General features: G+C 23.8%; 2 protein-coding genes across 3 annotated transcripts; one reads left to right on the top strand and one right to left on the bottom strand.

Annotated features, from left to right (window-relative positions):
• Positions 1–1,111: 1,111 nt before the first annotated feature.
• Positions 1,112–8,613, bottom strand: LOC129967512 (ER membrane protein complex subunit 10-like). The gene is made up of 7 exons (XM_056081890.1): positions 8,433–8,613; positions 7,359–7,413; positions 7,154–7,269; positions 6,460–6,552; positions 4,993–5,174; positions 2,480–2,576; positions 1,112–1,308 (listed from the first exon to the last, which is right to left on the bottom strand). The coding sequence occupies exons 1-7, from the start codon at positions 8,499–8,501 to the stop codon at positions 1,228–1,230; spliced, it is 693 nt and encodes a 230-aa protein (XP_055937865.1). The 5' UTR covers positions 8,502–8,613; the 3' UTR covers positions 1,112–1,227.
• A 310-nt stretch (positions 8,614–8,923) lies between these two features.
• On the top strand, positions 8,924–23,017 carry LOC129965040 (prostaglandin reductase-3-like). 2 transcript variants are annotated; one of them, XR_008784199.1, is made up of 10 exons: positions 8,924–9,169; positions 11,511–11,601; positions 12,597–12,695; positions 13,827–13,925; positions 15,178–15,246; positions 15,391–15,465; positions 16,828–16,899; positions 18,498–18,647; positions 20,889–20,952; positions 21,048–21,086. XR_008784199.1 is itself a non-coding variant. In XM_056079151.1 (10 exons), exons 1-10 carry the CDS (start codon positions 9,036–9,038, stop codon positions 21,859–21,861), a joined length of 1,020 nt encoding a protein of 339 aa, XP_055935126.1. In that variant the 5' UTR covers positions 8,924–9,035; the 3' UTR covers positions 21,862–23,017. The 2 variants fall into 2 exon arrangements, 1 of the variants encoding a protein (XP_055935126.1); XM_056079151.1 differs by lacking the exon at positions 20,889–20,952 and adding an exon at positions 21,814–23,017 and having other exon boundaries at positions 21,048–21,230.
• Positions 23,018–24,222: the final 1,205 nt, after the last annotated feature.

The raw sequence follows: 24,222 nt of genomic DNA, 5'->3' as shown, positions 1-24,222 counted from the left end.
AATTAGTACTTTTTTTGCATATCTAAATCAAATTAGGCAAACCTTAATATATATAAAAAAATGTCAAGAATCTTGCAATACTTATTATGTAACAGTGATTAGTGAGTTTTAATAAAGAGTTTCTACAAAATGAAACATCTTTTTTTTTATAACGAAATATACCTTTTTAATAATGAAATGTCTTCCAATAAAATATAAACAGCTCTCATTTTATCAAATGAATGCAATGGTAGAAAAATAATGCTTGTTTCTGCAAGATAAACTTAATCAAATCTTTAAATTTATTCTGCTTTCTTTTATTGAAAAATAAAACAATTACATGAATTTTACCAGAAGTAATTTACAAAGATTACCTTAATAAAAAGTGAAATATAAGACATTTCATTATTAATAAATATAAAAGCATGCCAACAAGAACTATTTTTTCAATTATATAAGGTCTATGAAAAACTACTCCACGGTAAACATAATTCTAAAATTTGTTTAGAAACCATATCATGTTGGATATACTGGGTCATGTTGTTTATACTGGGAGCTTCCAAAGACTCAGTTTCATTGAAAATTCAGTCAACCTATTTACAAATTTAGTCTTTCAGATTTCCTTTTTTAATATTTACTAAAACATTTAGAAAATGGAATTTTATAACAGTATGAAGTGTTTGTATTACTATAGATTCAGTTAAGCAAATTAATAATTTATTAAGTTATTTGGCAATAACTTTACATAGTGTAGATAACAATATCAAGAAACTTTATAATCTCAAACATAAATATTTAATTTTAAACCAAACTGAACACTTTCAAAAACATTTGATCTTTAAAATGATGCTTTATTAATAAATTTATCACAATATACACATAGAGGTAATTACTATGCTTATATTGTGATCAAATGATACAAATGGTTTTTTTTATGAGAATATCAATTAATAAGAATACTAATTTAGGATTTTTTTTAAAGATAAGATGACAATAACAGTAAATAATAGCATTAACAATAAATATTTTTAGTAAAAATTAAAAATTAAGAAAAAAATAAATAAATTATGAAATGATAAAAAATAAAAGACAAGAATTTAAAGATGGGGGAAAAAAACAGCTTTCGAATAAATAAATTAAAAAATTTTATAATACAAGTTTAATGAAATCTAGCAATATACAATAAACAATATTTAGAGAAATAAATAATAATTTTTTCTAATTTTAAACCATTCTTCTTTTGTTGATTCATCGACCACCACCTTGTCCTTCTGGTGATGATGCTCCAGAGATGAAGACAAATATAAGAAAAGGTACAATATACATCCACTGCAATTAAAAAGACTCATCAATTCATCACAAAATTAATACTAATCTTTAAAGTTATAATGTACAGACTGATAAAAAATATTTAAATTGGATAACATCCCTGTGTTACAATATAAATACAAAATAATAAATATCCAGCTTTATATAAAAATAATAATAATAATAACCAGTGAAAACTCATGAGTATTTTGTGATGTGTCCACTAAATTTATAAAGGTAAGAACATATTAAGTAAAAAGAAAACCAATACTGTACTTTTAAAAAAATTGAATTCTATCCTATTGTACATCTATCTATAAATATATACATAAAATGTTAATATGTATGACACAGAAATCATGGTTATTTTCTTTTCAAATGGTAACAGTTAAATTAAAATATAAAATAATATGAAGTTCAGACTGTTTTATTCATTGAACATTTTTACAGCTGTATTTAATCCAATATTTTTCTCAGATAATTAATGGAACTGCAAAATATTATTAGAAATGTTCTGAAGATGGTTTGCTATGTCATCAAAAAGTATATTCAGTTATAGGAAAGAAGATATAAAAGAAATCAAGAAGTAGGCTTCACATAAAAGTTTAATCAAGTGCAAAAATATGGTTAACTGCTGTCAGACTATATATGTTTAACTCGTCATCACAAGATTTCAAATTAATGTATGGTTTTTCGTCAAGCACATTTAAATTATGCTATTCATCCAAAAATCCATTAAAAAGCTGCTATCCTAATGGATATCTTGGAATTACAATAAAGATTGTTCACAATTGCATTTAGCAAGAAATCGCCCAAAAATATTTTGATTTTGGTGGCCACACATTTAATTTAAATCCAACAGTAATTATTATAGCATGCCTACAAAAATTGATGTTCATATCTTCCAAAACAATTATACGTTACAAAAATTGGGCTTTATATTATTAGCTTTGTACACAAAAAAGTTACCTTTTTAATGATATCAATTACATTTCTATACAATTTTATACAAACAAATATGTGTTTAATCATGTATATGTAATAAAGGCTTTATAAGCATAACTCTCCTTTAATAAATATTATTTAATGTAATATTCTTAATAAAAAAAATAATAACTCTAGATATTCATTTATACATAGAAATAGTTTTTAAAAAATAACTTAAAATAATGAACAAAAGAATAGAACTTACATATTTTGATAAGAAAGATCTATTGTCACCTTGCTCTCCTCTAGCCTTTTCTGCTTTTTCTTGTTCAAGCCTTTGAATATATGTTAATGTGTCAGGTCTAAAGTTCAAGAAATAAAATAAGATTAAAAATCTAATAAATATATAAATATTAAAATTTCCAATAAAATCATAAATAATCTTATAGAAGATTTGCTGATGAAAGCTTGGCCAATTTTGTCAAAAATGAATAAAAGGATTTTTTTTAGAAAAAAACAAGCATTGTATTACATAACTTTAAACCTACAATTTCAATAATAATATCGATTTACAGCATAATTTTCTCATTTTCTAATTCGATTTATAGCATAATTTCTAATTAACAAAACTATATCATAAAAAGAATTTTATATCACTTTAAAATTTAAAAATCACTGCTTCAATAGTAAATTTGATTGTTAATTTTTCACCATTTTCAACATATTTTTCCAATTTTTAAAAAATGATTTTCAATTAAAATATTTATTGTTGTAATAAAAGAAAAAATTATTTAATTATTTTATCAAACATTTAAATTACACCACCCCCCTTTATTGAAAAGACAATAAAATAATTATATTAACTTTCCATGCACTAACTTAAAATTTTTATTATTGTGATATTTTGTGTCTAAAAAAATTTAATGTATCCCAAAATATAATTTGAAAAATTACTTTCTTTCGTTGAAATAAAATGTAGTTCATTTTTATAGCTTTGCGAGTTATTTTAGATCAAATTTCAGTAAATATTATTTCACTCTGTTATGTTCTTTTCTCTCTTTGCACTAAATTAGAAGTATTTTTAAAAATATGTAGCTTAAACTACTTAAAGTTATTAGCTCATATAAATGTATATCATAATTACAATCTTAAATTCACTCTTTCAGCCACTGTATATAGATTTTGCTGGAAATTGGAATATAAGGACAGACATATTTAGAATGAAAGAACCACTTCTAAATACAGCTGATAAGTACTGTAAGGCAAATTTCTGCATCAATGCCAAGATAGACCTGAGATAGAATTATATTTCAAATGTAAGTATGAATTTAAAATTAGTTCTTTTGGAAAGTATTTTGCAAAACTCAATAACAGAAGTTAGTAATTTGGTCTTCAGTGGATGAGTTTCAGCATAAAGAATAGCCGGTATTCTCTTCCAAAGCTTTAGGAGAGAGTTATGCATAAAGTGGTATCTTTCAAACAATGTAGACTAAAAACATTTAATATTAAGCATGAATTTTTAAGAGATTCTTCATGCTTTGTTTAATTTGACAAGTGGAAAGCTTTAGACATTTAATTAAAAAAAACGTGCAGATATTTTTAAAACTAAATTCCATCATCAATAAATACATTATACAATAAAATGGATAAGACATGATTTTGGCAAATCAAATGCGAATGTGTCAACATTTTTTCTTTAATGGTGAAAACTGTTTTTTTTTTTTTTTTTAAATAATAATTTTTCAACAAGAAGTTCAAAATCATGATGATAACCAATAGCAACCAGAGAAACTGCTGATTTTCACAATTAGCAGTAGAATGCATTTGTGTACCAAAATCAATATCAGCATATTCTTATATGATATAGCATAATCTTGTTTGATAGCATTTGGGTTAACCAAGAATTAAAACAATTCAATAGATTTATATAAATAAAATTAATGCCTAATAATTTATATGTTAGACTAGTAGACGTAGAGATAAATTTGGCATAAACATAATTTAAAAGCTGAAAATGTGCAGCTCATAAATTTATTTTATTTTAATGAATTAAAAAAATTAAATAAAGCAAAACTTGGATGTAATTAAAAAAATTGTGCAAAATAATTTTTGTGCCATTTTTAAAACTGAAAATTTATCTTTTCTAAGATATCAATTAAGTTAATTTTTTTTCTCTAATTTTTGAAAAGTAGTTTAAAGTATATTTCAGATAAATATTTTTTGTGATGAAATTTAAGTTATTTATATTTTTTTATAAATATTTTTCTTGTCTTGTAAACAACTAAAGTATAGCAATTATGCTTATTTTATTTTTCCCCCCTTTTGAAAAGATTTCTTTATAACACATAAATTTAATGATTTTTTACCTTAGAAGTAAGCAATGCAATATTTTACATAAGTAAAATATTTACATCAAATATTTATCAATTCAGTTAATGAATATTAGTTTTCAGTTAATTTTCAAATACATAAGACTTTAAAAGATAGAGAAAAATAGTTTTCATACATATTTAGCACATGTTACATCCTAACTACAGAATTGGGAAAAACACTATTCCTTTTGCCTTCTGTGATATAATATATTACTTAAAACTTCGGATATTCAAATTTAGTCTAACTAATTAATCTCTCCAGTCAAAATTATTCAAATTGACTATACTAATTTAGATGCAGTTGCAATTTCTATAAAGTATGAAAAAAAAATCAAAATATAAGGGGGGGGGGGAGAGTATCAATGCAAAAACTGAATATTTACTTAAATAAATAAAAGATACATACGCAGGAGCATTTACAAGTGGCACTATATTAACTGATGTATTGAAATTAAGCAATTTGATCTCAGAAACAGCTGATGCAGTACAAAAAGGTGGTGATGCTGAAATTGCTATCCCAACAGGTAGGCCACTTTGGTCTAAAGCTATTGTAAGTGTATCAGAGAGTCCCGATTCATAAACAGCACACTATAAAAAACAGATAATATTTAAATTTCCTTAAGAAGAAAACATAAGGAAATGAAAACAAATAAAAACATTTCCATTATATATAAACAGGTGAATAAAAAATAATAAGAGTTCAGGATATAACAACAAAAATAAATTTCTACTGGCAATTGATAAAAAAAAAAATATCCAATGAATCACAAGCATAAGAGCAACAAAAAATATTAATTGTGGCAGGGGGGGGGGGGGGTAACATACTGCTTTCACAGTGTGACAGCAACATTTTTTTTTTTTTTTTTTTTTGCTTACTGCTAATTGCAGTTAAAATCATATGATATTTTTTTAAGTAAAATAAAAAAATCATTATTTAACATCAATCAACGTATAATTTTTCAGTTAAATAAAATTCTATAAAATACTACTCTTAAATGAGAAATAATTTATGAATAAAACAATGACCACATACATAAATAAATGATATTAAAATCTTATTGTTCATTAACAGTTAATAAATTTTATCTAAAACAACTCTCATCTGGTGTAGACAAGTAAAAGTAGATACATAATAAACCAAAGAATGAAAATGTTTTGGCATATAATAAATGAAGATCAATCATTTCTTCAGTCTTTTTCTGTTCAAGAAATTGAAAAGGTGGAAATATATTTCATACTGAACTATTTCATAGAAAAAATAATCAGAACATTTTGGAATATAAATAATTTTCCATTTTTTTCTTCCATCACAAATTTATGGAAATAACAAGTAAAACTTTACGACATTTTCTAATTTTCATATATATATATTAAAATTTGTAATTGCATTCTGAGTGCTACGGAAATTTAAAATAAAATGTCCCCATTTTTTCATTTAAAATCTTCAAAAAAAAAAAAAAAAAAAAAATCATTTACCCATGTCTTAACCCATCAACCAGCAACTATCCAGTACCTCAATCCTTATAAATATACAAAAACCCTTGCTATATTTTAATTTTTATTGGTAAAATTTCTTGGAATGATTTTCTATGGCCCAATCAGTTGAAGGCTTAATAAACCAAGTTAATGCAACTATCTAAAGAGAGTTATGCCAATGCCTTTAGTTAAAGTACTAAAGTTTCCTTTTATAGATAAATAAATGTTTTGATTTCAACAGTTGAATAATGAAACCAGTAATTTCTTTGAAATAAATTTAAGATAGAAAAATATCTTCTGTTAGGAAAATATTTTAATTAAAAAAATATATACATTAAAATCCCTTGCAGTCATTGTTTTGCAGAAGAAATCATTGTAGTAAGTATGTAACACTTACAGCTTTTGTAAAGGAAAATGCAGTGGAACTTTCAGGATCATCAGGTTTGGAAGAAATTTTAACACGATAAATATCATCAGTTGCAGCTAAATTCTAAAAATGAATGGACATAATTTTTTTTAATTATCATATTTATGGTTCTATATATATAATAATGATGTATTCATAATAAATATTATAAAAAAAATACTTCTCATAATTATTTTAATTTAATTCTTTATAATTATGTTCAATTTTTTTTTTTACAAAACATGTGTTACTATAAACTATAAGGTGCAAAGTATAAACATATAACTCTAATATCAATAATAAACTATCTGTACAACATTATTTCAAGTAATTTTCTTCTCTATTAACAAGTTTTATTTGAATTTCATTAATAGTTATTTAATAAATTACAGTACTAAAAGTATTTAAAAATCCAATGCTAAAAATAGTGCTATTTATCACAAATTATGAAATATAAAATATTTGTATAATGACAAAAGTTTAATTTACACTAACAAACACAATTATTTAAACTTTTATCATTAAAGAGCATGAATAATCATATTAACTAAATCAACAGATGCTGCAAATATTAATTTTAAAAAATTAAACCATCATAGATTTACAATTTAAGCTTATTTTCTAAAATATAACATAAAAATAACATTAACAAATTTTTAACATAAAAAAGCTTATGAAAACGTACTTTTAGCTTTTCAATTTTCACACTTGTTAATGGACTATCTTCAGTATAAATAGCTTCATTTCTATTTGAAAAATAGGTTATTATTCCTCTTTGCTCATAAACTGGCCTAACAGTACCTAAAGGAGGAGAAAAATGCAATATTAAATCAATGAATACAGTTTAAAGATTCCAAAATATTTTGCTAAATTTAAAAATGACATCTTACTAGGTTCTAAAGAGTGGTAAACATAATACGTTATGTGTCCATCTGATTCATCATCCTAAATATATGTAAAAAAACATAACATAAACATAATGTTGAACACTTTTTTAATAATTTTTATACAAAGACAAATAAACAAATTCTGTCATGATTCTAATTTAATAAGCAAGTATGGATACATAATAAATTCAAATTCTTTATCGATAATTGATGCAAGCATAAAAATTTATTTATATATATATATATATATATATAGGCATAATATAAATATTTTTAAAAATTAATTAAACTGTAGTTTTACACAAAAAAACTCCATAAAATAAAAAACAGATCATTATGCATATTTTTTATCTCAAATAAGAATAAATAAATAAAAAAAAAACATTTTCTATTGATAAAAATATGTTCAAGCATAATAATTAAAACAAAATGTTATTTTCAAATTTAATTTTCACCATTTTTATTCAGAAAATAAACATAAACAAAAACTGAAATATAACTTGAGAACTATTATTCACACACAATTCAAATTTTAAACTAATATAACTCGTTATCTGTAATATAAATTTCTCTAATATATAACAATAATCAGCCTTATATGTTGCTATATCATTAATTTTTTTAAGCTATCAAATTTTTAATAACTAAAAAAAAAGATAATCCTTTAGATGAATGAAATTTTTAGAATTTAAATTCAATTTTACTAGAAGAAATGATTCAGAGGGTTTAAAATGCAATTTCAAATATCAAAATCAAACATAATCTCTTTATTTATAAATGGAAGTATAAGATTTTTTTTAAATCTCTGAAGCATTGTAATTGCATCTAGAAGGAAAATAACCTATAACTGATTAAGTATGTATGTTTTAAAATTGAGAAAAGAAAAAAAGAGTGTGAAATCATTTTCTTAAAGTAGTCACAAAAATGCTTACAAAAAAAAAAAAAAAAGACTCAATTTTTTTTAGTTTTAAAAAGGTTAAGTCAATAAAAGTATTCCAGTTCAAGATATAAATTAATTTTAAGAAAATGCTGGAAAGACCTATACACATATAAAAACAATGCACAAAAATATCTTACACAAAAGGAAATTCCGATGATGCTAAGAAAAATTAAAAACAAATGATTCATTATAAATAAAATCTGCATTATTAATTATGAAACTGTTCTTTAATTTCAATAGCATCGATATGAAATAAACATTAAGCAACGTTTTATCGGTAGATCCTCGATCCGCAGCCTTCGGCAATATCTCGTAGTGAAATTTTTTTCTGTCAATAACGATTTTCAGAACACGGATCCGGATTCTATTGTTGTTTTCATTTCACTTTACGATAATTCTTAAAAATTTAACATTATTGATTGCATTGGTTTCACCACTATAATAATCAGAAAAGCAATTCCAAAATAAAAAGAAAATAACTTAAAAAATCTGTGATGGTAAAATATCAATATGAGTTTCAAATCCTTTTCAACTATATTTTCAATTTGCAAAATAGATATTTCGATATATATTGAAATTAAAGCTGAAATATCATAACTTTAACCATATTCATCAGAGAATTGTTGACTATTTTTAAATGCTCTTACCTTACATGTGCTGTAAAGTTAAAGAAAACTGTTAACTTTTTTGAAACGAAACCGTAAAAGTCGGATGTAATACCATATTTTACTGACGAAGATATGAGCTTTGCTATTCCTCGTGCATTTAGAAAACTCATTGTTAGAAAACTTACCCCAGCATTTAAAGATGCCATTGAAATAGTGCAACAAAATGTTGTACCGCCACGAAGTCAGGAAGTATTGATAAAAAACAAGTTAGTATTATAAGAAATTAGTTTTATTGATTTTTTTCTTCTATTTATTAGAATAAACAATGAATTTTATTGCACTGTAAGTATTTACATAATGGTTGCATAACTAGTCTTTCATTTCAGTCATGATTTAGTTTTCTTTACATTTATTCACTTTTACTCAGATATGATAATATATATTCACCATGATTATTTACCAAATGATGTTTTGATATTAAGTGAGGAAAATATAAATATTTTATGAATCATTAAAAAAATGGAACAAAGTATATATAGAATTTTTTTAAAGGAAAAAAAAAAAGCTTTCTAACGTCTTAATACATTGTCGTAGGATATAATCATCTTAAACTATAATATAAATATCTTAAACTAAATATATATAAACTATAATATATTATTAAAGGAATAAAGATACTGGGCTAGCCAAAATTAAAGAAAATTCTTTATAATATAATATATATCAAAATATTATGCTAATTATGATTTTCATTTCCATGACCATTCATTACTTTTGAACCATGTAAACTTCTGTTGATCATTATTGTTTTGATAATTATTTCAATTATGATTTTATATTGTAACATTTTGAGCTAATAATATTGGTTCATATGTTTATTAAATTTGTTAGGCAATAATGATCATGGTTAAAGCCTTTGAGATACTTTCTGTGTAAACCAGAAGTTGGAAATAAATATTTTACATAGATTTAAAATTTTTGAGATTTTGAAAAATTATTGCAGATGGATGTATTTCCATTTTATTATATTTTATTGAAAGGAAATTGGAATACATGTACATTTATTTACTCGCATTACCTTTCAATCATTGCATTTTCTAATGTTTAGAGACTTGCATATTTAGATACCAATTTAATTACTAACACTAGTTTTGAAACATTCTACTGAACTGACTAGTTTTTTAAAATTTTTATATGGATGTGATTCAATGTAAATTTCATTCTGTGGAACCATCATGGTAAAATTTTGACTTAACAAAAAAGATTATTAAAATCCCAGATGCTGTTCAAATCTTAAATGCTTAGTTTTTTTCCTTTATCTAAAAAAAAAAAAAATGTGCTTTGAACCATATTGTTTATCTAATTCATTTGTACAATTCATGATAATCTTAAGTAGATATAATCAAATAGTTTTTTCAAAAATTGTAAGTTTATGCTTGAAAATTGTAAATTTTGTTTCAAAATCCCAAATGTATTTAAGATGTTGTGGCTACTTAATAATACTAATCTTTAATTGCTTTTGTCTTTGTTTTGGATGCAATATGACAATTTAAAATCTATAACAGTTTCTATTTTCTAATAACAGTTTTATTTTTTTAAGATTATAAGCTTTACTAATTTTAAAATGCAACTATATGGCATGGCATTGAATAATAAAATCAGTTCAACCACGAATCTACAATAAAAATAAAAGATCATAAAATATGGTTGCAGAATGAAGCATTTTTTTAAAGTTTGAATTAAAATGACATTAATTGTGAAAAAAAATTTAATAATAAAATACTTAAATAGTGATAATGTTAAGTTTTTGTTTTTAATTTGTATCAGCATGTCATTTGGAATAAAAGTCTACTGGCATATATAAAAATACAGAGAATGAACTGGAACATTTCAAAATATTATAATTTGCATCAAACTGGAACTGGAAAAGAAATGGAACAACAACTCTTATTTCTATTTTATTTCTTATTTTTCCAATATGTTAAAGGAGTAAAATTTCAAAATTATTAGAAAGTCATTTGCCCTCAAAGCAGCATGAAGGCCTTTACTTTTGACAGTCTCTCTTATTCTTCATGAGATTTATTCAGATGCACTTCTTAAATAAAAATTGGAAAAATAATTATTTCTGATTATAGCTGATAGTAATGATGTGTAGATAATTGCAATTCATCATGCAAGTTTAGTTACAAGCAGTTTTTCTGTAAATACTATGGAATTTTCAAATTCTATTTGGTAATTATATAAACAAATTTTATCTAATTACCAAATTTTGCTTCTGAACAATATAAATTTTTCCTTTTCTATTTTCATTAATATTCATAATTCCTTTTTGTATTTGATAATGGTCAGTTAGCAAAAGTTTAATTATATTTTTAATTTTTATTTGTATTTATTTATCAAATTATTATTTTTTGCAATACTTCTTTATTATTGAATGAAATTTAAAAAACAATTCCTTGTTAACTAATTTCTAAAAATTATCTTTTAATAATTTTTTAAATAATATTGCAATTTAAGATTGTATATTAACACTTTAAAATTTAATTTAATATTTTAGAAATTTTATGTACTTTATTGCTTGTTTTTAAATATGCTTATATTATAAAGGTTTTTGGGAATCAATTCATCTGACATAAGTGCTGCTGCTGGCTGTTATTTCACAGAAAAATTAACTCTTCCTTTTGAAATAGGATTTGAGGTAATTAGGCATTATTTTCCTTATTCAATATTGCAAATAACAATGAATATTACTAATTTAATTTCTTATGATTCCCAGCAAACTATTTGGTTTATAATTAAATTATTATCTTTGCTTTAATTTTTATTTTTCTTATATATTTTGATCAGATAAGGTCATTTTCCTGTTTTGAATTTCATCATTAGTTGATCAAATTTTCAATTATCCTTTCTTTGCTGAACCATATAATTAAGCTCAATATTGCTTTAGATCTTACTAGAAATATCACTTTTGCTATAATCTTGTCAATGTCTTTTACAGTTTATTTAGAATAGTCATTAGTTGGTCTTTAAAATGATCTTAACATACATAAACATGCATGCATTAAAAATTTTCTTGTTAAAAAGATTGCCAAAAGAAAGTAAAGTAAAATCACTGATTAGACATTTTGGACTCTTTAAGTTAACCATCTTATATAGCTTTATTTATTAATTTTACTCTTATTTATTATTATTATTATTATTTTGCAAATAAGAGTTACTGCATTAGTTTATTCATTTGCTAATAATATTCCTTTGTGTGTGTGTGTGTGTGTGTGTGTGTGTGTGTGTGTGTGTGTGTGTGTGTGCGTGTGTGTGTGTGTGTGTGTGTGTGTGTGTGTGTGTGTGTGTGTGTGTGTGTGAATTTTTAATTAGAGAAAAAAAAACATCTTTCTTTTTCTTCTATTACTTTTTTTTTCAGTTCAGTAACCATTTTTTTTTTTTTTTTTTCATTTTTAGATCTGTTCTTTTGCCTTTTTGTTTTTTATTGTTTTAAGTTTAAATCTTTATGAACATTATTCTTTATATAATTTGAATTTATGTTCAAATTCATATTGTTAGAGAGTTGTTTCTCTTTAGGCCATAAAATTTTCCATCAATGTTTTCTTCATTTGTATTAATGTTTACTTTAAATACTGGTAACTATTCATTGCATTTGTATTTTGATAAAAAGTAATATATGTATATTATTTTTAGGGTATTGGTGAAATTGTTGCTGTAGGCGATAAAGTTTCTGAGCTGAAATATGGCCAGCCTGTTATGCATATGAAATATGGTGCATTTTCTGAATATGTGGTAAAGCACTTTGTCATTTTAGATTGGTAAAATATTATAATAAACGTTTATAATATACCATATTTTAATATATAATATACCTGTATAATTGCTTTTTTTTCCACCCTTTAAGAAATGAAGTAATACTTTAAGCTAGTTTTTTATGTAAATTAAATCATGCAATTAATGGAAGGACCATATAAAAACTATAATAGTAATTATAGGCTTGCCATTTATTCCAATTTCTTAAAAGTTCTAGCTTGTAAACAATTGAATTTAGAGGGAGAAAAATGCCTGAGTTGACCTCTCACTGTTTTTTAGGGAGGGGGGAGATGATGTTGACTTAATGGTAAAGTTGGATCTTTGCGATGTAAGGCTCCAAGTTCAAAATCTCATACCACTAAAGATACAATATATCAAATCTGTCATTGTGAGTCAAACATCCCTCTGTTAGTGTTGTGCGGAAGTTTGGAGAGGTGTCACTATGTTAGATCTATCCTCATCATATGACCATAGTTGAAAATTATAAAATCCACCCTAAAATATCTTTTGCATTTTTTTAAAATGGAATGTTAGTATAATTAAGCTAAATCCCTTATAATATATTTTTGTTAGTAGATTTTTATTTCCCACCTTTTCTTTTTATTTTAACTGTTCCTTTTCCCTACATTCATCAGAAATTGTCCTCTGTTCACCTTTTACATATGTATTTAATGATAGACTTTGGAAAATAAAGAAATATATTTATTATAAGAAAAATTTTTGCCCTTTCATTTCATTAATTTTGCTGAAATTTCAGAAAAAATTACAGTTTTTAAAAAATAATATTTCTAAACCTTATATCAAATTTTAGTAATTAAACATTAAAAGTACCTTTAAATTGCTTTTATGCTTAGAGCTACCATTATGAATTACCATTTGAATAAATATAGGCAATTTTTAGCTGAATTTTTTTTTTTTTTGTTTCCATGTATATTTACATGAATATAAATTGGTGTTTTATTTTTAATTAGAAATTTTTAAAATAAATTTTTTAATTTTAATAGTTTTTTTAAAGATTAAAAGTAGTTAAATTATTTTTTTATTCATTAATAATTAAGTTCCTCAAATATGCTAATTTGAATCAGTGATTTTTAACAGTTTTATTTCTAGTATGTTCCTGAAGAAGATGTAATTCCAATTGCTTCTGCTAATGGTTCATTGTTACCATTATTAGTTAGTGGAGCTACTGCTAGTCTCAGTCTTGATAAAGTAAGTATTCATATAATTAACTATGTAGAAACTACTGTGTATGCTTTTATATTCATGTACTGAGAATATATAGATGAGTTGATATAAATTTATTCATTATTCTGACATTTTTTTAGAATATATTCATAGTCTATAATATTATAATATCTTTATTTTGTTTTTTATATAAAAATCTATTATTTTTTTAAAAAGCTTTATGTCTAGTTTTAAAGAGATAAATATCTGTAAATGATGGTTATGTAAATTTGTATGTTACTCAATTTGCATCAATCCATCTGAAAAGAATAAATTAAATGTGCAAATAACCTACAAATTAAAACAAAGCTTTTAATGAATCATGAAACATATAGTGGAATCTTGGCTCTTATGTATTCCTTTTTAATCAGTATTTATTTTGTATTAAAAAAAAGTATAAATCTAAAAATGCACTTGCTTGTAATTTATGATTTTCTGATGTTTAGTAAGTAATATGCTGTTAAATTGCATTAGATAAATAATTAGGCTCCCTAACTTTTATTCATACTTTATTATCCTTTATAGTCATTGCACAATTTTATCATATATACTGTAGTTGTATTTTAAGGATCTCAATTATTAAAATGTTTATTCATAAAAAAAAAAAAAAAAAAAAAAAAAAAAATTCCCCCCCCCCCCTTTTCCCCATCCCATAATGATCATGAAGCATTGAATAGAGCTGACAGTTTTTATAGCATGCATATTTCAATCTTAAATGAGTCATTATTCATCAGTCTACATAATTTTAGTTTTTTTTCATAATATTTTCAGTTCATAGTAAAATTAATCTCTTCATCTATATATGTAATGAAATTTATTAAGAATGTAAATGTATATCTGTATAAATCATTAATTATGCATTGCAATATGAAAAACTCTGCATTGTTAGTAATAGCATAATTTATTTTATTTTATAAGACATTGTTGTATGATTAAATGAATATATATTACATTAATATTATTAATAATGTTTATAATATTAAAATAATGAAATAAATATTATTAATAACTATATGATAATTTAAAGTTGAAAAGCTATTATAAAAAATTGAAATGTGCCATTGCAATTTATTGCTATCTGACTCTTTTTTTTGTTTTTCAAGCATTAATTAATAATTGTTTTTATTGATTTTAATAAATGCTTTTTATATTGTTGAACAATGAAAAAAACATGCATTTTTTTATATATTTACATGTTTTTTTCACATATTTTTAATATTTCTGTCTTTTTCCATAGTGTGGTTTAATTTTGCCTGGGGACAAAGTTTTGATAACAGCAGCAGCTGGAGGATCAGGTCATATTGCAGTAATATAGATTTTCATTTATATGTTCAGTTGTGAAATAATCCTATTTGTTTTACATTTCTCTAAGACATGAGAATATCATTATCGTGTATAAAATATTTTTATATTAATAACATATAAGTTTCATATTAATAAATTACTTCAGGTTCAATGGGCTAAAAATGCTGGTTGTCATGTTATTGGAACATGCTCATCAGAAGATAAAGTTAAATTCCTGAAAGTAAGTTGATCCATTTTTGTAAGCATAACATATCTTTTTCAGTTCTGTTTTATTATGAATATCAACATAATAAATATTCTTCCCTGCTGAAAATTGATTTTAATTCATTTTCTACACCTCTAATAATTTATAAAAGCAAAAAAAAAAAAAAAAAAAAAGTTTGAAAATAGAATAAAATTTGTACATTACAAATTTTATTTTACATTGTACATTACAAAAATATTCTATCAATATATGCCTTAAAGCATGATAGTCGAATTTTGCTATCTGCAAGTTTAGTAAGATAATAAAATTTTATAAAGCTGATGAAAATTATTTGGATGTGCTTTATTTCCACATCCATTTTCAGTTGCTGGAAAAATTTCAGATGTGTTTATTGAACAGATTTTTTAAAATTAAATTGCTGGAAATAGCAAAAAGTCTTTTAAAAATGCTTATTTCCATAAATTATTCATTTTTTTCCCAACTTTATACTTAAAATTATTAATGGTTGTATAGTATTACTAACTACATAATATGATATTCAAATGTTGCATGTTACTATTTATGCACAATAGATTCCCAATAATTTAGCCTAATGGTGCAGAAAGCAAGGCCAGATTATAAAAAGAAAGCCAGGTTGGCTGGACTTCTATAAATGCTTATTTCTAACATGATACAATTTAAAATATGAATAAGAGTGAGTTTTGTATATTAAAGCCCATTCTTATTCTTGTTTCTTTTATCTGTTAATAGAAACCAGTACTTTATAAATGTTTATGTTCTAAATGGTTTAAATATTAACAAATAAACGTAAAAATAAAACCGTTGGACATATTTAAAAAATATGTTTAATTAAAAAATGTTATTTCATTACAGGAATTATTTTTTCAACTAGACAGATAATCTGGAAGTGAAAAAATATATATATCGCATGTTACTGTAATTAATTTAACTAAAGAAATGTTATTTAAGTTAGTATTAAATATCTGCAAGTAAATTATAAATCCTATCTGTTATTTTAAAATTTCTCGATGTTAGTTATTCTTAATTAGTATAATTATAAAGAAAAGCATAAAAATTTTATACTGTATCTTAATATGTGTCAGATTTTGTTATCTAACTTCAGAGATTTCCTCAATTACTTGAAAATTTCGAAACAAAGTCAGGATAAATTTGTTTATTGAAGCAGAACTTTTTTCCATTATCATAGATACCATTGGAAAATTTAATTTCATTAAAGGGTCTTTAAATTATGTCTTTCTTTATAAATTTTATATCATACATAATATTTAGTTATGTTAATTTGCAAACTATGAATTTATAGTATTTTTATTGAGCAGAATGTATTTGTCTTTTAATGCAAACATTTATTCTTTTTAGAGTTTAGGCTGTGATCGACCCATCAATAGCAAAGAAGAATCACTTGCTGATATTCTGCATAATGAATATCCGGTATAATCTTTTAATTTTTATGTTTTTATGAAATTATGTATGCTCAATGATGAATTATTATTATGGATACCAATTTAATAGGCATTTGTTTATACTGTGAAATTAGATTGTTTGGTTAGGCAATAATTTGATTATTTTATTTTCCATTATTTATTCTAAAATATCGCAAAATCTTCCATTCTTATCAATATTATAGGATGAAATATTATATTATGCAGCAAATAAGCAGCAAAGTCAATTTATCCATAAAGATTAGAAATGAAATTATTTGAAATCCATTAATTAATTTTTGTTACAACCCTCATTTATAGTTTAAAAAAATTCGTATGCCTGTAAAGACTATCACTGACAGTTGAAAGCATGCATCATTTTGTAGTATGGTTGCCATTAGGCAGCATTTATGCTTTGATTTATAGATTAAACTATTTTGTACAGTTAGCCTTCAGGTAAGATGAAATGATATAAATAAACATGAATTAATAAATATATTATATTCATTAGCTGCTGTAGTTAAACATAAACTGAAAAAAATTATACTTTTCTTCTTTTGGCTTACAATAACAAAGCATTCACAGCTGATGTAAATATCAGAATGAAAACAGCTGATATGTATATCATGAAAGTGTGCAATAAACTTCAAGCATCTATAACTCATTTGCTGTTGATAGACTTTTAGAAAAATATATTTATATGTTAAATTGTCCAGTGTATTCATTTGATTTAACATCCTGTGAACTCTTTATTTTCTAAATTTAAAATGATGTTAAAAATGTATTGTTTTATTGAAATATATCTAATACAAAGAATTTTGATGTGTAATTTGGTAGTAACAAGTGACTTGCAACTGAGAAAGCTTATTGTTAAATAAAAAAAAAAGGAAATGCAAAAAAAAAAAAAAAAAATCCTGTTTTTATTTTATTTTACAGATTTAATCTTAAAAATTTATTATCAAACTGTTTATGCAATAAGAACTTATATATTAAATTTTTAGAAGAATAATTTTTAATTAAATTATTTCTTTCTTAAATTCTAGACATAGCCACTGGATTACATAAAAATTTGATTTGATTTGATTTTTTTTTTTTTTTTTTTTTTGCTAGTGAAATTTAATAAGAAGCATACATACACTTATTGGATATGCAGTGGGGCATTTTATAAAAATAATCTTCCATTGCAGGTTTTAGTTCTTGCATGTGATATATCATCTTTGATTATTTTATTCTACATTAGTACCATTATTATTTTAAATATAAAAATTTAAAAGCATACTTGATATTTTTTCTAAAAAGTTTTTCAAATTTTTTATATTTACGCATCACGATTTTGAATTTTATATTTGTGAATTTGCTTTAAATTTGATGAATTAATTCTAGAAACATAATGCTTTGTTCACTGTAGAGAATTTAAACATGATATAATTAATTGTGTGTCGTGATTAATAAATAGTTTTAAACTACAAAATATAATATGTTAATAGTATTTATTTTACATTGAATAAAAAAAATTATGATTTCATTTCTAAACATTTTACATTGTCTTTCTTATTCATACCGTACTGCTCTTATGTTATTTTTAAACAGTATGAATATTTCATTTAGGATGGTGTAAATGTTATTTGGGAGAGTACTGGTGGATACATGTTTGATGTACTTTATAAACACCTTGCTATAAAAGGACGAATGGTTATTATTGAAGGTATTTCTCAAGAAGATTTAAAGAAAGATTTAATTAAAGACTTACCTACAAAGGTACTTTTCTGTTTTTAAATAAGGAGATAGTAAGTATTTTAAATTTAGTTCTATCTTGAAATCCATTTTTAATTATTTTCCAAAACATAAATTGAATATGTAATTTCTAAGATTAAGTAAAGTATTGAAAATGCATTCATATGTTGTTTTTAGCTTCCAACTCTTTTTTTTAATGAATAGATGACTTGTTAAAATTTCCTTATAAAGAAAAGTTTCATTTTCAATATTGAAAGAAAAAAAAGTTCGATCTGGCCTGTTTTCCTTTTATTAAAAAAAGTTTTTGCAGTTCTGATTGCAATATTTTTTTTTTAAAGGATTGCTTTATTTTCTTATTATTTTTTGGTTTCAAAATAGTCTCCCCTCTCCTTTTCTTCATTAATTTGTATGCAGCATCTAATTGTGGTGAGAGGAAAACATAATGTATAAAGACATAATAATAATAATAATATATATATATATATATATAATATTATAAGTAATTAAAAATATAAGCATTATGAAATTAAAACCTATTTCTGAAACAATCTAAAATTAAAATTATTTTGGAAATGAAACTAAAAGAAAAGAAAACAAAAATTATTTGGTTTAGTTTTGATTCTATTTTTTGGAAAATAAAGGAACAGTTTAGAATAAAATTAAAATGGGCTAAATTAAGATCAAAATTATGAAGTTAATTAGTTTTAGTTTAGACTAAGAGATATGTTTGTGTGTGTGTGTGTGTATATATATATATAATATAATATAAGCAACAAAATAAAAAAAAAATCTTATTTAAAATATATTATTATTATGCTTTTATGTATATATTGCTTGTTGAGACCAACCTTAATATTGTTTCAAAACTTATATGACACTCATTTGATTGAATGTTTTGAGACCGCGGTGGTTTTATTGACTTTCAGCACTATGCATTCATAGCTAACAAATGTCTTATGCTTTGTGAATATAATTTAATGTAGTGTTTATATTTGTTATTATATGGGCATCAAAGTTAATTGATACTACTAAAAATCAATGCTTTTAATATAGCTGGTTCTTTAAGGCAATTAATATGCATAATGTTATGAATTCTGTGAAGTGAAAATATTTTGGCTATTTAGCTGAAAGAAAATTTGCTATTGTGCTTTCTTTGAGTGAGAGTGACACATGATCATCATTGTATTTAACTGAGATGAAATTGCCATCGTCATCAAGAATTTGAATAATTTGCTGCTTAATATCTTGAGATTTTTTTTTGTGCTTTCTAAGTAAGCTAGTGCATTGCAGTTGAAATCTATTGAAAATCGCTTTTCTTTTATTAACTGTAAATATTTTTAAATAATTACTGTGAATAAATTTGTTTGTGCCATCCTAATTAGAATCTACTCAATCTATAAACCTACTCAAATCATAATATATAATGTAATAGAAGAAACAGAGGTTAGCCTTGAATTGCATCATTAAAAACCTATTTTATGTACTCATTGTGAAGTGACCTTTTTTTAATGTGCTTTTTGTGGTTGTTTTTCATAGAGGAAGCAACATAAAAGCAAGTGGATTTGGTTGCAGATTGAAAGCTGTAAATAAAAAGGGAAAGTTCCTATTTTTAAGAAAAGCAATTTGAATCTCACTAGTGAATTCTCCTTTTTAGATAAGCTCAAGATGAAATTTAAAATGCACAAAAGCCCATTGACAAATTAAGAAAATAAAATTCAATTCTGAGCAAATTGATTAGAAATAAGATTTATCAGATTTGTATAATGTGAAATAATGATTAATAGTTCAAATATTCAAAACCAAATGAGCTCATCAAAACTTATATTTGAAAATATATGAACTTTAATAAATCTCCATTAAGTTTTCGATTTGATATTTTCCTCTGAAAAAGGTGATTTTTAACTAGAAATATTTGTTTCTAAATTTTGTACTTGATTCAATATTTATAACTAAAATCCATGAAGTTTACTGATTCTTTAATATATAGTATTTAGTGAATGAAAATTGAAGTAGTTGACTAATCATGATTAAAAATTAATTTATGACTAAATTATGATAGTTGACTTAATGAATAACAGTTTGTATGCATATTATAACTGCTAAATATATCCATTTTTATATTAAAGGCAGAAGGTAGTAAATTTTGCCAATCTTTTAGTGTATTAACTATTGCAGAAATGTTATATTTTAAGTTTTGAATAATTTTTTTTTAAAGCTAGAATAATTTTAACTTTTTTTAATTTATTCATTTTGTTAATATCTCAGTAATACTAGTGCTTTTTGGAGAGATTTAAAGTGTGAAATTTATTTGGAAACTATTTTAAATAAGGTGGGTTTATTCTTGTTATGTTATTTATATATATGCATGCATTTGATCTTTTTCAACAATAGAAATTGTTAAAACGTATTTTCACCCTCTTATAGCTTTTACAGCGATCGACTATGTTAAGTGGCTTTTTTCTACCTCATTACAAGAGTGATATTCCTCATTATTTAAGTTTATTAGTTAGATTACTTCATGAACAAAGTCTAAAACTTCTTATTGATGATGGTAGCTCTCATGGAAAACCATTTAAAGGTCTTGAAGATGTTTCAAGAGCAGTTGAAGTAAGTTATTTGTAAACTAAAAAAAATATTTACTACTGTTATCTGGTAATTCTGTATTGATAAGAATAGAAATTATTTATTTGACAATTTTTTGTGACTTTTATCTTCGTGGAATTTCTTAGTAAGGAGTAGTAGCAGAAGGAAAGCCATAATTTCAAAGTGTAAAAATAATTAAATTACCTAAGACCATATTTTCATTTTCAAATTAAAAAGAAATTTTTAAGAATTGCACCATTCAAGATTTAGAAATTATATTTTATGAAACACTTTATATGGATTAATTTTTTCTTGCTTCAGGTTTTGTTTTAGAGTATATTTATAAAGTTTAAATTAAGAAGTACAAGTAATGATTATTAAAAGGAATGTTTTGTTATTATCTTCACCATTTATTTATTTACAACTATTAAATAATGCAAGAAAGATAGGAAGTCATTATAGAAAATAACTTGGAAATTTAAAAGTTTACTGCATGTCATGAATTTCCCATAATGCTTAATAGAAATTTTCTTATTATTTTAAATGCAAGTCTTTCAAAGAAATTGTACTGATTTTTTTTTTTTTTTTTTCCTTCTTCCCAAAATAGTATCTCCAAAGTGGGAAAAGCAAAGGAAAAGTGATAGTACATTTATGAAGATTAATTAGATCATATTGTAATTATGAAAGCAATATTATTAAATATATAATTGTTGTATTGTATAGAATTTCATTTGAAAACAGAGCTGTATTTTGATTCTGACATCTATTAATTGGTAAACTCTATGTGAAACAAATACTTTTAGATCTAAAGAATAAATTGTGGAAGAACTTTATACATTGCACCTTTCTGTGTGTCAGAAGCTCTTTTATTGTTCTTTAAATCATTTAATTTATGTTCTTTTATTCAATGAAAACTTAAAAAAAATATATTTATTATTTGCAATTGAGACTTTTTAAAGTTGATTTTTTAATATCCTATTTTTAGTTTTATTAGTAAGCTAGTCAAATTTTTGTACAGTCAAACCTCACTTAACCAGCAGAACAAAATGTTAAAAAAATAGAAAAGATTTGCAGAATGAGTGGCATCAGTTTGTGTTGAGCACTTGCTTGAAGAGAACCCTTATATTTACATAGAAGTTTTGTTTGGATAGCATTGTCGAACACAGCTCCGAGGAGTTTGATCAAGTGCATGTGAAGCCTTAATCAATAGGAGATTTTGTATATGGCCAAGATTATGAAATTAGAGGAAGATAGCTAAGTCATTGATGAGCTCGTAGAAGAACATAGGCAGAACTGCTGAAAAGCTTATGGAGCTGCAATCATATACCATAGCAGAAAGATATGGAGGAGTTTTGGTCATGAGAGCAAGAAATAATAGATGCAACAGGGAACAAGCTTCCAATGAAATAATGAAAATGCTGAAAGCTTTGGAAACTATTGCATTGTACAATGAGAAGCATCACCCTGATAAGGCAGTAGCTGTGCATGCTACAAATACATTTAACAATAATACTGTGTCTCGTTTTCACCAAACTTTGAAGTGTAACCAAAGTCTGGTGAAAACTAATTGTCTAAAGACATTGTTTAAAGACAAATGTCTTTAGACAATTTGCTTGTAAAAAAAAGGAGAAAAAACCAGCAATATATATGGTAAATTACATTATTATAAATTTGATTGAATATTTTTTTTGGAATTGAACTTATCTATTTTATATGAATTCTTATGTAAAAAAAAAAAAATGTTTTACTTAATGTGTGTTTCAGATTACAAATAAAACTTGTAAAGAATGAATTATGCTCGTTAAGTGAGGTTCCTCTGTATTTGCAATTTCTTTATTCATTTTAAAATCTAATTATTACATTTGAAATTTTGTATGTTAACATTTATCAATAAAATGATTTTTATATTAGAAACGCTTGGTAATTTTTATAATGTTGCTTATTTTATTTGATGAATATTAAATGTGGAATTACAAGTTGTACAGTTTTGTACTTCATTGAACATGAAGGTTTAAAAGCGCTGCACTCACTTTAAAATTTTGGATTGCAATAAAATTAAACTTAATGTTTAAAACCAAATTATGTAATATGAAATCCTTTTTAATGCTTTATGCAAGCTTAAAGCTTAGTATCAATTTATATTTGTAAATAATTATATGCAAATAGAATATTATCAACATTTAAGATATATGAATTTTTTTTTTTTTTTTATGATTTTGTATGATCAGTTAGCAAAAACTTACCTTTTTAGATTTATTTAAGAGCTGGGAAATATTCCATTTTTGCCTCCTTTAGTATGTAACCAAACATTAAATTCTTCTTATTAAATTGTGTTTTAAAGATGCTAAAATGTAAAATTAGCTATTTAAAAACTCGAAGAAAAATCTTTTCTTTAATTTTTTTTTTCTTCTCTTAATTAATGGACCTAATTTTGTAAAAAAAATTTAGTGGGTCAGAGGTAGCTGATAATTAGAATAAAGGTGCAGTTCAATATGTATTTCATGCTTTTGTATATTAAATGAGGAAGGTGATATATAATGATTTTCCTTTGAACAGAAACAAACTTATTATACTATCTATAAAGTGCATCTATCCTAGATCATTGAGGATAGACACATCCTGAATGATCTAGGACAGTGGTTCTTAACCTTTTTAAGCCGCGACCCAAATTTGAGAAATATGTTCATGTCGTGACTCAAAAAAAGTCAAAATTTTTTCATTGCTTTATTTTAGATCGTATTTTTAAAAAATCTTCAATCCTACGATGACGATTTTTTTTAACTTACAAATTTTTTATTTATTTTTTTAATAGTAAAGATAAACAAAAGTACTTTTCGATCCAAGGAAAATTTAATTAATAATCAAGTTTTTTTAATAATTTTTATTGACCAAATTAAAATATATTTAACTTTTTGAAAATAATTGACATTTTAACTTATTCCTAAAAAAAATCAATACATATGTTAAGTCTTTTAAATTTTAAATGCAAGTCATACAGTTTTAATGAGAACCTTGT

This window comes from Argiope bruennichi, chromosome 1, assembly GCF_947563725.1.
Source record: "Argiope bruennichi chromosome 1, qqArgBrue1.1, whole genome shotgun sequence".
In the NCBI taxonomy this organism is placed as follows: Eukaryota; Metazoa; Arthropoda; class Arachnida; order Araneae; family Araneidae; genus Argiope; species Argiope bruennichi.
Note: the sequence above shows the minus strand (reverse complement) of the source record. Positions and strands in the feature narration are given on the sequence as shown.

Coding starts and splice junctions, on each gene's coding strand:
- LOC129967512 (XM_056081890.1), bottom strand. CDS start 8,501: ATGCAGATTTTATTTATAATGAATCATTTGTTTTTAATTTTTCTTAGC. Junction 6,553..7,153: donor TGAAAATTGAAAAGCTAAAA/GTACGTTTTCAT, acceptor ATTCATTTTTAG/AATTTAGCTGCAACTGATGA. Junction 1,309..2,479: donor GATCTTTCTTATCAAAATAT/GTAAGTTCTATT, acceptor TTTTAATTGCAG/TGGATGTATATTGTACCTTT.
- LOC129965040 (XM_056079151.1), top strand. CDS start 9,036: ATGAGCTTTGCTATTCCTCGTGCATTTAGAAAACTCATTGTTAGAAAA. Junction 18,648..21,047: donor TTAAAGACTTACCTACAAAG/GTACTTTTCTGT, acceptor ACCCTCTTATAG/CTTTTACAGCGATCGACTAT. Junction 21,231..21,813: donor ATGTTTCAAGAGCAGTTGAA/GTAAGTTATTTG, acceptor TTCCCAAAATAG/TATCTCCAAAGTGGGAAAAG.